The sequence below is a fragment of the Psammomys obesus genome, unplaced genomic scaffold (assembly GCF_907164565.1).
Source record: "Psammomys obesus unplaced genomic scaffold, mPsaObe1.curated_primary_1811, whole genome shotgun sequence".
Classification (NCBI taxonomy): Eukaryota; Metazoa; Chordata; class Mammalia; order Rodentia; family Muridae; genus Psammomys; species Psammomys obesus.
The window spans coordinates 1,864,300-1,880,001 of NW_026596166.1; the positions used below are offsets into that span (position 1 = coordinate 1,864,300).

The 15,702-nt window shown below is 41.4% G+C and overlaps 1 protein-coding gene across 1 annotated transcript in view; it reads right to left on the minus strand.

The window, feature by feature from the left end:
* The window catches only part of Rad51b (RAD51 paralog B), a 397,421-nt gene that overhangs the window by 365,929 nt on the left and 15,790 nt on the right, over positions 1-15,702 (minus strand). Inside the window, exons 6-7 of the mRNA XM_055595504.1 lie at positions 11,609-11,745; positions 1,342-1,461 (exon numbers count right to left, since the gene is read on the minus strand). Of these exons, the coding sequence (XP_055451479.1) occupies positions 1,342-1,461; positions 11,609-11,745 (257 nt within the window). The remainder of the gene's footprint in view (positions 1-1,341; positions 1,462-11,608; positions 11,746-15,702) is intronic.

Below are 15,702 nucleotides of genomic sequence, written 5' to 3' on the forward strand. Positions count from 1 at the left end.
CACACACACACACACACACACACACACACACACACACACACACACACTGGTTCTTCCCTAAGTTACAGTGACGACTGTGAAATTTAGCACATATAACTTAGTTCAGCACTCTTCTGGAAATAGAGGCAATGTTTTCATGTGGTCCTACAATACTACAAAGGCTGTAGTTTTAAAGTAAAATTACGTGTGATACCCAGTCTCCAAAATGACCCCCTCTTATTCCCATTTCCTGGTATGCCATATCTTTGTACGATTATACCCTCCTCATATGTAAATGTCCTCCCACACCGTCCAAGAGTTGGTCTATGTGACGAACGCTTACGACAAAACAGTAATACTCTTCCACCTAAAAGGAAAGGAGGCCTTCCAAACAGCACATGAGTGAGCTTGGAAACAGGCATGCCTGCCCTGCTGAGCTGTGAGACCACTGCAATCCTGGATAACAGCAGAGCAGAAAAGGCAGCTAAGCCACTCCCAGATGCTCAGCCCCAAAAAACAGATAACTACTGTTTTAAACTGCTACATTTTAAGGTAATTTGCCAACAAAATAACACGTAATTAATAAACCACCTAGATTCTAAAATATTCATTCAATATTTTTCCCATCTTAAAGAAACATTTAAGAAAAACTATAACTAATAAAGAGGTCACAAATAATTATCTCTTCAGTTCTATTATATAAGAATTATTTTACTAGAAGCTGTAGCAGAAAGCCACCTTTAGTGGTCTTGTTTAAAACTCTACTTTATTTGAGGTGTTTAAGCCTCTACCTCCTTTCCACCAACCCTCCAACCTTAAGTAGGAGAGAGAAAATATTAGTGGGGAGAAAGGACTCAGACCCCTTTACTTCTCCCAGCTGTTTAGGGTCAAAGGGTTCTTTTAGGGCTCTATACAGATCTCCATCAACCACAGACGCAGATAGCAATCTCCTCCACGTCACTACACCACGAAGCGCTTCTCTCCATCTGTCTGCGCCAAACAGCCACCATCTCTGGTCTCTGGTCTCTCCAAACTACTCCACACCAAACGCCAACACCAAATGCCATACCACCTCCTTCTCTTTCTCAGCCTCTTATATATACTCTCAAGAGTCCTAGACCATGCCCCTTCCCATGCCAAATGTGGAAGGCCATTACCAGCTGGCAAAAGCCACACTCCACACAAGACAGTTAACAGGTGTGGACAAGCTATAGCCCAACTAAAATCCCACAGCTGGGATTAAAACAAAAGCATACTTATATAACATACAAAGAAACCAAAATTTCCATTACAAGAAGCTAAAAATGTTGGGGGGGGGACCTTCAAAGCATTACTAAACTATCAAAATCTGAAACCACCTACCTTTGCAGAAGTCCCTCGCAGGTGAGTTCCCGGCAAAGATGAACTCTACTGCTGGTGAGAAGCAACCTTTCCTCAGTGTTAAAATAGTGTGGGAAACGGGATTCTGCTATCTCGATCAGTCTATAGAGAGAAGGAGAAGAACACGAGAAAACAGTGAGTACCGAAAGGCACATTGCTGAGTCTCTGCACGTTCTACAGGGGAAACTCCTAAGACTCTTCTGTACATCAGGTGTAGACAAAAGGCTGAAAACACAAGTCTGGAATACACACGTCTTCTGTGTGTATTAGCAGAGGTCAGCTGTCAGAACAGAAGCTAGCAAGGGTTCTCGGTCTCAGCAAATTTACAATGTCCCCAAGATTTCATTTCTGGAAATAATGTTTCCACATAACATTTTTACATAACAGCTATTTTAACATATTCGAAATTAGAAAAAGCTTCCAGTTGCCTGAATGAACAAAGTCTATTTCAATGAACATATCCTAATAAGTTGTCATGTCTCATTCCAGAAAACTACACTTCCTCGATTAAAACTTAATGTTATCTATTAGTTCCCTGGTGAACAGGAATTTATTTAAACAAATTAATGCCATCCAGCTAACATCTTGATAAACAAAAAGTTATTTTCTAAATACTGAATTCAGACCTCTCAAGGATAAATCTAATAATTCGGGGTGGGTCAAGAGAAGAAGAGTGATAAACTGAAACAAATGACATCATCATTTGGCAGAACGAGGCATAAAGGGAACTGCTAGAAATCACAGATGTACAGAATTTAAAACTCAGAGTTCTTTGAGTGTAACTGTATCCCAGCTAACGGGACATTTGTCAGCCCTGCTTAGCCATTCAGGAGGATCTGGAGAAGAAACCATACACGCTCAGTCATCCCATATGCTGCATTCAAGTGAGACACAGAAGTACAAAAAGCAGTGTCTCCATCTCCAGAAGTTGGAAGGTTCTGAGAAAAGGCGGAGAACTTTAAACAGACAAACAAAACAAACCTCTAAATATGCTATAATCAGAAGCAATGAAGGGGCCTAAAACAGGGAAATAAAGACAGTCAACAACTTTTTAGGTGCACTTTCTGTAAACTGAAAAGAAAAAGATATCATTTGGCTCAACAAGAAGAGATAAAAATGCTTCAAGAGAAAAATTAGTATTTAAAGAGGTATTTGAGTGAAGAGCACTCGAGAAGCATAGAGACGAAAGGAAAAAGAACAGGAAGTGAGAAAAGCAAAGAAAAAATGACACAGCATTCGCCATGGCAGCCGGGCAAACTGGGAAGGTTTAGTAGAAACATGTAATTGTTATCATTCTTATGCAACTGTGCAATGAGTTTAGCACTCAGTGGAGAAGACAGCCGGAGCTTTAGCACTTGGAAGACAGCAGTTTTCAATAGGATGGGTAGAGCCGCATGGATCACAAACCTGAGGATTTGTCAAAGTCTGGATGGCCTGCTGTTAGGAACCAGATGGAGAGCACCTAGCTCACTGGTGACAATGCAACATCAGGCTGGCTTTCAACCAATGGCTTGTATGGGAAAAGGTTCTGAGAGTCCTTGCTGCTGTCCTGTTACATTAAGCCTGCCCCTGAGGAATGATAGTCTGTGTACGATAGGAGCTACTGTTGCTCACATTTGCCATGCTAAATAACTACACTGAATACTCAGCAACAGACCAGTCAATATGTTACAATTTTCTATAGGTTTTTCCAACTGATCTTTATTTTAGGAAACTTTTTTTTTTTCATGTAGTGGTATTCCTTAATTTTATCAGTATTCTTTTTTTAACTAATTTAACTAATTTTTTTCACAATTTATTCATTATATATCCTGAATGAAGCCCCCTCCCTCAACTCTTCCCAGTCCCACCCATTGTCCCTCTTTCCCCCTATACTCTTCCCCTAGTCCACTGAAAGGGGGAGTTCTCCTCCTTTGCCATCTGCCCATAGCTTGTCAAGTCTCAGCAGAACTATCTGGATCCTCTTCCTCTGTGGCCTGGTATGGACAAATCGACAGGGGCAAGTGATCAAAGAGCAGTCAACCAAGTTCATGACAGAGACAGCCACTGTTCCCCTTACATGGGGATCCACATGGAGACTGAGCTGCCAATCAGCTACATCTGAGCAGGGGGTCTAGGTCCTCTCCATGCATGGTCCTTGGTTGATGCATCAGTCTCTGCAGGAACCCCTGGGCTCAGATATTTTTTTTTAGTTTTGTTGGTCTCCTTGTGGAGAGCCTATCCTCCATGTCCCTCTATCCCCACCCCCCTCTTCTTCCTTAAGATTTCCTGTGCTCTACGGAGGATGCTTAAATCTCATTCAGAATGGCAAGCAGGATAGACACCAGAAGCAGTGGAAGAGAGGAAACAGGATGGGGGCCTCCTATAGAGGGTCCTCTGAAAGGCTCCACCCTACAGGGGATCAAAGCAGATGCTGAGACTCACAGCCATCCTTTAGGAAACTTTTTAAAAATATAAATCAAAGCTAAATATCAGCAAAGATTTCCACATGCCTGGAATTGATCCCAGTAAGTCTCCCAGTAATACCCTATGTCAACCTTCCTCACAAGACCTTGTTCTTCAGAGCAAACAACAGAAAACCTAGCTTTTCTTCCAACGTTATCACATAAAATTTGAAAACAGTGCCACCTACTGGATACCTTTTTATAAAAAGCATTCCTTTGAAAAGCTGCATTTAAAATTCACTCATTCAAGATTTACTGAGGTTCTAGGTTATGTGGCCCATGGTAGCTCAGTAACCAATTGGTTTCCCATAGTAAGGGGAACAGGGACTATTTCTGACAGCAACTCAATGGCAGGCGCTTTGATCTCCCCATCCCCCAAGGGAGGAGCAGTCCTGCTAGGCTACAGAGGAGGACTTTGCAGCCAGTCCTGAAGATACCTGATAAAACAGGGTCAGATGAAAGGGGAGGAGGTCCTCCCCTATCAGTGGACTTGGAAAGGGGCAGGGGGGAGATGAGGGAGGGAGGGAGGGATTAGGAGGGAATGAGGGAGCGGGATACAGCTGGGATACAGAGTTAATAAAATGTAACTAATAAATAGATAAGATTTACTGCGGGCCTACACCATGTGCCAGGCACCACTGTGAATACTGAGCATAAGCATTACAACATCCCCCCAAAAGGAAATGGGGAGCAGAGGGGAGGAAGAAAGCTACATTCTCTGTGTGCTGGTTAGATTTTTATCCACTTGCCACAAACTGTAATCATCTGAGAGGAGGAAACTTTGATTCAAAAAATGTCTCTATAAGATTGGGCAAGCCTGTGAAGCATTTTCTTAATTGGCAATTGATGGGGGAGACCCAGTCCACTGTGGGTGGTGCCATCCCTGGGCTGCTGATCCTGGATTCTATCAGAAAGCAGGCCGAGTAAGTTATAAGGAGCAAGCCAGTAAGCAGCACCCCTCCATGGCCTCTGCATCAGCTCCCGCATCCAGGTTCTTGCTGTTTGAGTTCTTGCCCTGATTTCCTTTGATGATGAACAGTATTGTTGAGATGTAAGCCCAATAAACTCTTTCCTCACCCCGCAACACCACTTTTTGTTGGTCATGTGTCTCATCACAGCGATAGAAACCCTAAGACATTCCAGAAGGCGGTAAAAGCAAACAAACACATCAGAGGCCAGCTACAGTGCTCTAAAGAAAACTGAAGAAGGATGAGGGAACAGAAGTGTGAAAGCAAGTGGTATTTTATGCAGAAAAGTGGTATTTTGTCCAGAAAACTTCACTGACCAGGTGACATCTGAGCAAAGGCTTAAAGGAAATGAGTAAGTTAACAGTGTGCTATTGGATAAAAGGAGGGAACTGCAGAGAAAGGCCCTCACATCACTGGCAGAAGAGAAAGGATAACGTAGCTGGAACATAGGGAGCAGGAGGAAGGTTAAGGAGGGGGGGGCAGATAGCTAGCTAGAGATCAATGTCCCCTAAGACCTCCAGTTCTATGGAAGTCTGTTTGGATTTCACTAGGAAAACTGAGAAATCTGCTATTAGAATACAAGCAGATTTCCCTTTTTGACAGTCCATTGCCTTAACCATTCAGCCACCACATCCCACCTGCGTTTCTTTAAAAATAAAAAGTAAAATAAAATAAGACTTCTCTGTGGAATTCGCTGTGCTAGAAAGCACTTGCTGCTCTTTCAGAAGATGGAATTCATTTCCCAGCACTCACATGGTGACTCAAAACCATCCTTAACTCCAGATCTAGGGGGCCTGCAGCCCTCTTCTGGCCTCCATAGCACCAGGCACACTCATTGCTCATACGTACATACATGCAGGCAAAACATCCATTCATATAACATATAAAATAATAAATAAATCTTTTTTTAAAGTCTGCTCAATAGTCTGTAGAGACAGTTCAGCAGGTAGGATAGCTTGATAGCTGCCAGCCTAGCTCCAAGCTCAGTGAGAAACTGTCTCAAAGAAGTAAAGGAAAGAATGACAGATCAGGATACCCAACATCCTCCTCTGTCCTTCAGACATGGGCACACACTCCTGCGCATGCATACACACACACACACACAAATAGACAGAGAGACAGAGACAGAAAGAGAGACAGAGACAGACGGACAGAGAGATTGCTCTAGATGTCAAATGAAGAAAAGGCTACAGAATGGGAGACAGGGCAAGGGTGAAAACAAGATGAGTTAGTATTTGTAGTCCACACAAGAAGTGATGGTGACCTAACCTAGGAAAATAATACCTCAGATAATTAGAAGTATCTAGATTTAAAGTATAATTCTGGAAGAATTCGATTCATTGGGTGAATATCTAGAAAAAGAGTGATTCAATCAGGATTTTTTAGTTATTGGTGTTCTTCCTGTGTTCTATTTTTTTGGGGGAAGTATAAGACTCATCTTCAGACACATCAAGTTATCTGCATATATAAACATAACTATAACATGTTATTAATTCAAGTGATAAATGTGTATTAATCTGGAGGTTGTGGAAAAGCTCAGAACATGAACTCATGACCCTTCTGCCAATCAAATTTGTTAAATAATAATAATGATTTGTTAAAATCATGAGATTGGCTATCAGGGACTGGGGACAGATAGAGGAGGAACAAGACCCTAAAAGTGAGTTCTGGGATTTTCCAAGGCTTAAAAACTGACAAAATGAGGAGGAGCCAAAAACACAGACTAAAGTGGTCAGATGGTAAGAATAAAACTGAGAGAGACTGGTCCTACCTGAGAAGTCAGCTGAAGGGAACTGTTGGAGAGGAGAGGAGAGCAAGAACAGCAATCAGCAGTGTTGCATGACTGAGCACATGGCAGTTCCATGACGGGGTTGAAGAACTCCTACCTCATAGTGATATCACAGCCAACACACTGTCCAGGGCACAGCACATTAGTCAGTTTGTACTAATGCTGGGGACATAGACTTACTCGGTTATCAGTCATATAAAAGCACAGTATATTCAATTATGCACAGTATAAAACATTTGGTAATGACAATGGGCATTGACAATGACAACGTTTCTGGCTGTGTTCACTCTGCCAGCAACCACTAGTTCAGATTCTACACTGTTTCTAAGCTTTGTAAAACACAGTGCAGCATCACATTGTTTCTGTTCAACGCGCCCCTTGTTTGTATGCAGACCACACCCATGATAAACACACACTATGTAGTCTGTGTAAGCACACTCTAACGGAGTCACAGGACTAACGGCCTAGTGATACTGTCCTCGAACCATACCACCACCATTAAACAACACGTGGCTGTGTTTTAAATGCTACTCACTTGAATAAAGTTTTGAAATTCAACTTCAATATAGGGCTAGGAAATAAAGCCAGTGTAGAGTGAATTCAAGATAAACAAGAGGCAGATTTTTTACTTCTGTGCACAAAAGATTAACTGGCTTGGGAATTACCCTGATAGCATCAACAACTAGAAAAGCAGACAAAATATCTGAAATAACAGTTTCACACACTGAACAATAGTTCAAAACTGTGACCCTCATGAGAAAGGAAACTAATAAAGGGCCTGAAGTGTGTCCCAGGCTCACACCAGAGGCACTTTCCATCCCATGACACAAAAGAAGGGAAGCCAATGTGAGTCTGGTGGACCCTGTGTGAAGATGACGTCAGAGTTCGGGAAGGCCAAGCTGGTAGAAATCACAGAGTCAAGTGTAGAACAGAGGAGGCGTGAGGTCTGGGGGACCTGCGGAGGGATACACTCCAGAACTAACACACATAATGTACGGAAGGAAACTCCTCAGGAGAAACCAGAAGACAACACAAGACTAAACACTTCCCAGCACTCACACGGGACAAGAACCGTGCATGTTCCCACGTCAACAGGCAATACAGAGATCTCATTACACCCTAGGCAGCACCTGGAGTCCTCAGAGAGGCTTCACAGTACTGGGGCTTAAGCAGTCTCAAGGCTCTCTTGGGACCTGCTGTAACAAAAGTGAAGCTTTAAAATGATCAAAATAATCTTAACTATATTTCAAAACAAAATTCAACACCTTAAAGATGTACGATGTACATTAAAGTCCAGCATCTAACATAGCAATGAGAAAGCGGCTGGGGAGATGGCTCAGCAGTTAAGAGCACTGACTGCTCTTCCAAAGGACTCGGTTCCAACCCAGCACCCACATGGCGGTTCACAACTGTAACTTCAGTTCCAGGGGATCCAACGTCCTCTGTGGGAACCATAGACTGATGCACCGATAGACACACTCAAGCAAGCATTCATAAGCATAAAATAAAAAAAATTATTACTAGGCATGTAAAGGAGAAGAAAAATCTACAGGCAGAACAAAATGAAATCACTAACAAAAGACCAGAAATTGTACAGGTGATGGCATTATTAAAGCCCTCAGAAACAGCTACTGGCAATCTTATAAGTTTATTTAAGTAAGTAAATAAAGTAGAGGTTGTCAAACACTATGTACTATAGACCCAAACTGGAGAAAAATCTGTTTTTGTGAATAAAATCTTATTTGAACACCTATTCGTTCACTTACCGTTACAGCTGCTTTTATACTGTAACAGCAGAAATGAAGAGCTACAGAAGACTCAGAGCTGGGGGAGAAAGAGGGGCTCACAGCCTTAATTCCAGCACAGTAGGGCAGGAGTCATCCTGAGCTCTACAGAAAGACTGTCCAAAACAGAAAGAAGCAATAGAGCAATAACACAGCTGGTAAAGTGTTTCATTACCAGCATGAGGGCCTGGGTTTGATCCTCAGAACTCATGTCAAAAAGCCAGCACAAGCTTGTAATCTCAGAGCGAGGAGGCACTGACAGGCCGGCCCCTAAGGCTCCCTGGAGAGCCGGGCTAGACCACTGAAACTTTATCTCAGTGAAAAGAATGGGGCTGGTGCCTAGAAAGATGGCTCAGTGATTAGCAGCACTTGCTGCTCTTCCAGAGGACCCAAGTTCAGTTCCCAGCACCCACCTGGCAGTTCACAACCATCTCCAACTCTAGTTCCAGGCGATCCAATGCCCTCTTCAGACCTCTCAGGTACCAGGTACACAAGTGACTCACAGATATGTACAGGCAAACACACATAACTTTTTTTTAAATTTTTAAAGTGGGTGGGCAACACCTGAGAAATGGCACCCAAGGTTGTCTGTTCTCTTGAATACACACACACACACACTAACTAGCACAGGTTCTCACATACATATACATACAATTTCATGCACACACTGTTAACAAAATCAAGAACTAAACTAAATAAATAAACAAACAAAAACAATAAGCTATAAGGAATGCCCAGAGAGACAATATTGTTTCTGAAATACATCTGAAATGAGAGTGTAAAAACCACTAATGAACATGCTTAAGGCAAAACATATGTGACCTTTGGGTTTAACTTCATCAACACTCCTCAGCCATAAGCCTGAATAATGTGCTCTCAACCACCCCACAACATCACATATAAAATGAACTTAAGAGAAATATGAGCAAACCAGCTCTTTCCTTTTATTTAGCTTTTAAACTGAGTTAATCTTTGGCCCTGGTTATAAATTACATCCTTCAAACAATATAACTCCACAAGCCACAAATCATGTATACAGCTCTTGTTAAGACACTTACGGGTTTCTCCCGGCCCTCTCAAACCTAAAGAATGCATTATCTCCTTGTACTAATGAGTCCCAACTCTGCTACATGCTGACTCATGGCGAAATTCTTTCTGCAGCATAAGATCCCAGCCACAGCCAGTGAAGGTCCTTCAAGGAGAACTAGTCAGACTAAAGTCAGCTGTACCCCCACTGCTGTGGCCCATTCCATCTTTTTCTGCTTGTCTGCAATAAACATACTATCATGCTTCTGTCAGGTTCCCACAGGCTGGAATATGGATCTGGGCAGTGAATGACTTCACCTACCCACATTCTCAAGGTGCACGTAAATCTATGGCATCTAAGACTATAACTGTGTTTTGAGCAGATGTCTAACAGGTAAAGCAAACGAAAGCAGATGTTTTCTGAGTCATGTAGAGCAGAGGGGTCCACAACTGTACACTCAGCATCTCAACGCTCCTTCAAACTCCTTCCTAGCCTCCTATTCCCTGAGCTACCTCTTAAGTCCAGAAACAATCTGGGCTATCACCAAACCCTGAGACTTACCAACACAACCCACTTCCAGTTCCTCCTACTATGAGTCTCACCTTACTGAAGCAGTAATACAAGAAGGTCCTTACAATGCCTCAAGCCTGCCAATCTTTTCCCCTCACTTTCCCACTCTCCCACAAAGAAGTGGCAGAGTGAGAAATCTGCAGGTCAGACGATGAGAAGCAGATACGCTCTAAAGCCTCCTTGCTTCCCCTCAACCACCCCACCTCCCTGCTTAGCTTAGTGGTGCTTGCCCTTAATCCTAGCACTCGGGAGGCAAAGGCAGGCAAATCTCTGCAAGTTCTGGGCCAACCTGGTCTACATGGTAAGTTCTAGATATCCAGGGTTATACAGAGAGATCTTGTCTCATTCATTCATAGATAGATAGACAGACAACAGACAGATAGATAAATAGACAGACAGAAAATAGAAAAGGATATTTTCCTGATGAGAGGTGTGGCTAGCCTTCTCTCTCCCCACTCTCCCCACTAACTTAAGCACAGAATGGTTACAGATACCTAAAAATAAAGCAGGCTTGGGTCCATGTCATCACTGAACAGCTGAACCAGATCTTTACATGTGAGAAAAAAATGAATCTATTTTTGCTTAAGCTACTGTTCTTTGAGTGTTCATGCTTGAGGCAGAAGGCTGTCTCTTGTTACTGTAGTGTTACTTGCCTTTTTCCTCCAAATTTAAACCCTCTGTCTTAGAGGGAGGGGGGAAAGAGGAAACTCAGACAGGACCCAAAAAACTAAGGAAACCTACACTTTGAAATTTCCCTTGTGTATCAGTTACCTTTCCTGACACCTGACCAAAGCAAGTCAAGGAGAAAGGGTTATTCAAGCACAGTGCAGGGTACGGTCCACCATGGCAGGCAAGCGCTAGCAGCTGGACCCATCACACCCACAGTCAGGAAGCGGGGAATGACAAATACTCGCTCAAAGGCAGTGTTCTTTTTATTCAGGCCAGGACCCAGTGGTGCCACAGTCCTTTAAGGTGGGTCTTCCCACCTCAGTTGACCAAATTGAAACAACCCTTCACAAGCCTGCCCAGACGCTACCTAACCTAGAAAGACAGTTCTCACAAGTATATGTGGGAGCTCATCTCCTAGGTGACTCTAGATCCTGTCAAATTGACAATCCATATTAAACATCATACCTCATCCGATCCACTTTGATCTACTATTCTTCAGAGAGAGAAAAAGAAGAGAATTGTTCATAATGACATAATCACAAAGAGTCCAAAGTCAGTTCCAGGATATGTTGACTAAGGTAAAAATTGATCTCCATATGTTTGATTTCCTACTTGGTGAATGTCCACTCACCAATACTAAACTCCCTTGTAGAAATAACATATAAAACAGCTTAATTTCTTCTCTTTACTCGTCCCCAGTTTCTACTTAACATCCCTCCCTGTTCTTCACCTTGCTTCTTCTTAACCTGGTTTCTTCTTAACCTTCTATAAAACACAACTTAGAAAGAAACCCCACTTAAACCAGTAAGAAAGAGATAGAAGAGGAATAAAAATTATCTGCTTCCTGTATCAATTTCAAGAGAAAACTGTCCCTTAAAAACATCACCTCGCATTCTTTGTTCTTAAAAATTAAAATAACTATTAACCTATTTGTAAATGTCCAATGGTGTATAATAGCTATAAAAGCAAAGCATTATAATGGAAAAATAAAATCCTACCTTTCAGCAGTAAATGCAGACTCCGTGTCAATATACACAACAGCCCCTTCTAATCCTCCCATGTTGGTGGGTAATGTAGCTAAAACACTCATCATTATACAAAACTGGGTTTTTCCGCAACCTGGTGGACCTGTAATCTAAACACAAAAATAAAAAACAAAATGCATGTTATATATGTTTATATAAAATTTGTATTAACACTGAAAGCTCACCAAAGAAAATTATTTTAGAATTTGCTAGGGGAAAAAAAAATCCTATGAACCTGGGTTCCAGGAAAGGATAAATAAGCCCCAGTGCCCTAAGATACCCACTGTATGTAACAAGCTAACTTTTCCCTTATTGGTGTGTCCTTGGGATGTTATCCTTGGGAATAATGAGAAAATGGGCTCTCAGTCAATCACCTTCTGTGCTTAGTTGCCAGATGTGAAATTATGATTGAGAAAGGCTAGATGAGCCACTCCTTCACTATATGTATTGTGTTGACAGACGATGCTGTGAAAATATTACTGAAGAGCAATTGATTGATGGAGTCTCTTAATCTGCTGGGCAGCACGTGGCAAAGCCACTTGTCGTTCATAGAGGGTCAGTAGATAGCACAGAGCTTGCCTGTTGTCCTCCTTTCCTTTTCTTCTTTCTTCTGACTTTTCTTTGTGTGGCCCTGTCTAGCGCAGAACTTACTTCGTATACTAGACTGCCCTGGAACTCACAGAATTCTGTCTACCTCTACCTGAGTGCTGAGATTAAGGGAATGTACCACTACATCCAACTGCTTATCTTTTCATTAAAAAATAATAATAATAAATAAGTTCTGCTCCTCCGTAAGTTCAGCAAATTTCTCACCGTCTTTGCTGTAAGATAACCGGAAAGTCTTTGTGACTGAATGGGTTTTCATGATCATTCCACATCTCATCACAGAGCACTAGAGAAAGTCTATACTTTACAGCCCGAGTGTCCTGCCAAAGGCTCAAACTGTTGGAGCTTTGTCCTCAGTGGAGTAATGTTTGAGGTAGTGGAAATGAACAGGTGAGGAGTGATGGAGATAATTAGGTTGGACAGGAGGACAGGAGAAATTACTGTCCTTCTTACTTCAAAGGTCCATTCTGCATACAGTATTTTCTTTCTTGCTTCTCTCCCATGATGTGACACAGCAAGCTAGTGCCAGGTTTTTGTTTGATTGTTTGTTTTTTACTTCCAGCCACCAGATTCTGAGCCAAACGAACCTCTCTACTATATAAAAGTACCCAATCTCTATTATTTTGTTATGGCAAATGGGACAGTAATAGACTCAAACAAGTTTTCATTTAATCTAGCAGAACTGATACCATCTGAAATACTCTTTTGCCCATCTAACATCAACTTCTTTGTTGTCAGTTGCCTTAGAATAAATGAAATGAAAAGCTAAAGGATTTTTACGAGAAATGTCCATACACCCACTCCTACATGCAACAATCAGCATTTTACTGTATTAATTATGCTATTTTATGCTATCCTGATCTGTCTGTCCATCTCTCCATCTATTCACCAATACATTTTGGGTTGCTTTCTTTTGTACTTCAAAGTAAGTCAATTGCTTTCTCCCAACAATTCTGTATGCATACCATTTCCTAGAGTTTAAAATTGCATAGCATTTTTCCTTTTGAATTTCTCATAATGAAATATGTAAATATTATCTATCATTTGATGAATACTAACAAACATACTCATACGCCATCTATGAATTATTTGCTTACGGTACTGGAGATTGAACTCAGGAGTCTGTGTGTACTCGCCAAGTATTCTAATGCTAAGCAACAACTCCAGCCCTATATATGTAATCTAAACTCCTATCAAATCACTACCCCCAGGAAGCTTCATATGGATTACTTTCTAGTCAAGAAGTCTTAGCAGGCCTGGTGGTACAAGCTTATAATCCTATCTACTTAAGGCGAGACAACAAGAATCAAGGCATATAATGAACTACAGAATGAGTTCAAGGCTAGCCTAGGCAACGTTTTATCTCAAAATGAACATTGTAAAAAGGTGGCAGCAAATGCAGTCCACAGTAGAGTGTTGGGAGTTGGTTTGGTGCTGTGTGTATTCAAATGCTAAATGCTGACCCCAAGAGCTGGTTACAACCCAGACTACATTCTTAAGTACACCAAATAGTGTTGTGTAAACTTTGACTCCCCAATATTCTCTGATCAGTTAAAAGAATAAAAGGCTAGAGCTTGTAGCTGGGCAGAATAGGAATAGGCGGAGCTTTGGTTCCAGGGCTGGGGTCTCGGGTAGAGACCACAAGGCCAGGAGCTGTGGAGATGGGGGACAAGGATGTAGCCATGAAGGCTGGCCTGATGGAGCAGGAGCAGCCCAAACAGAACATATGGCAAATAATATAGGGATACATGACAAAATAGCTTACAGGGTTAAGATCTGCCCAGCTCTAGTGTATTAAAGCTTATTAGAAATCTAAAATGTCTCTGTGTCTTTTATTCAGGAACTAAAAAGTCTAAAGTGAAGTAGAAATCCATAATAAATATTTAGAAGCAAAGAAGGCATATAACCTCCCCCCCCAAAAAAAAAAATAATTCTATTATAGTAGAGTACTTATCTAGCATGGGTTAAGTAGTGAGTTCCATGTCCAGTACTTCAAAAACAAAACAAAGACCAGCTATGTGCAGGTTGTCTTTCATTTTTGAGGATATACCTCCCCCAATAACATCTTTATCTCAATGGCATATACTCAAGAAAGTAGTTCCTAATGCATCTCATTTCTGAAACAGAATCTAGCTAATCATCTGGACCATACTACAAATAGTTAACTTTACAATCCTTTTCATTATTTCTACCGCTATTGTTGCTGTTATTGTGACTCTTGCTTACTACCACTATGATGACTAGTACTATGATTACTACTACGATGACTAGCAGTGTTGCTACTACTCTTGCATACTGGGCACAGCCCACATGTGAAGGTCAAATGGCAATTCAGCTAGCAGAGTCTCTCCTTCTACAATGAGAGATGGGGACTGAACTCTAAGTTTTGGCTTGTATAGGAAGCATCTTGCTCTCTCAGTCATCTCAGTGGGGCCCCTTTAAAAAAATTTTTTTTTAAGCAGGGTATCATTTTGCAGTCGTGCCTAGACTAGAATTCACTATGTAGACCAGGCTGAACTTGAACTCACAAAAATCCACCTCTCTCTGTCTCCTGTATGATGGGATTAAAGGTGTGTGCCACAGCTAGCCAAAAATATTTCTTACTATACTTTCAATATGGCATTCTCCCTTTGACTGATCAAAACTAAACAGTCTGTCTTGATCATCAGAACTCCACAGGTCTTTTATTATTACCAATGTCAACACAGATCAAGTTGCCCATTTCATATCACAAGAGAAACTCCAGTCGGTAAAAGTTGCATGTGAATCTTGAAACTGAAGAAATGCATGCATGTTAGAGTGTGAATTGACAGAGAAATGGAGGACTGGCTGTCTTCCTACGAGTGTGTGTGTGTGTGTGTATGTGTGTGTACCCATCTACAATTTTATGGACTGCCAGGAGTTAAATTTCATTATTTTTCAGGTTTATTTGTTGGGGGAAAATATCTCAACATTAATAAAGTTAGCTTCAGACAGTTTAGCCCTGAATTCTAGCATCTAAACCACAGGATTTCAAGTTGTGTTCCGTTCCCAGCTTCAATCCAATGATGGTCAGAGAGAGAGAAAACCAGCCAAGCCAGAACAGTCAAAGTCATTTGTTTCTTGGAAACTCAGAGTGAATGTAACATTTGTACACAGAAACAAATACCTGAAAGATCTAATCAGTTGCATCTAGTTGCTGACACCTTAACACCTCTTCATGAGAAATGAACACAAAACAAAACAAAAATTAAAGGAAAATTCTCAGTGAAGATCATTCAAATATTAGCAAGATAGCAAAAACTAGTGACGCAGTTGAGGAGGAAAAATGCTATTCCACATAAAAGAAAATCTAATTAACTTTTTAAAAAAAAAAATGAAGCCTACTCACTTCCGCTGGAGTTGGATTGTGTGGTGGAAGAGAATGCAAAACCTGGAGCCTCGAGGACCTTAAATCTTACTTAGTTAACTACACTCAGGAC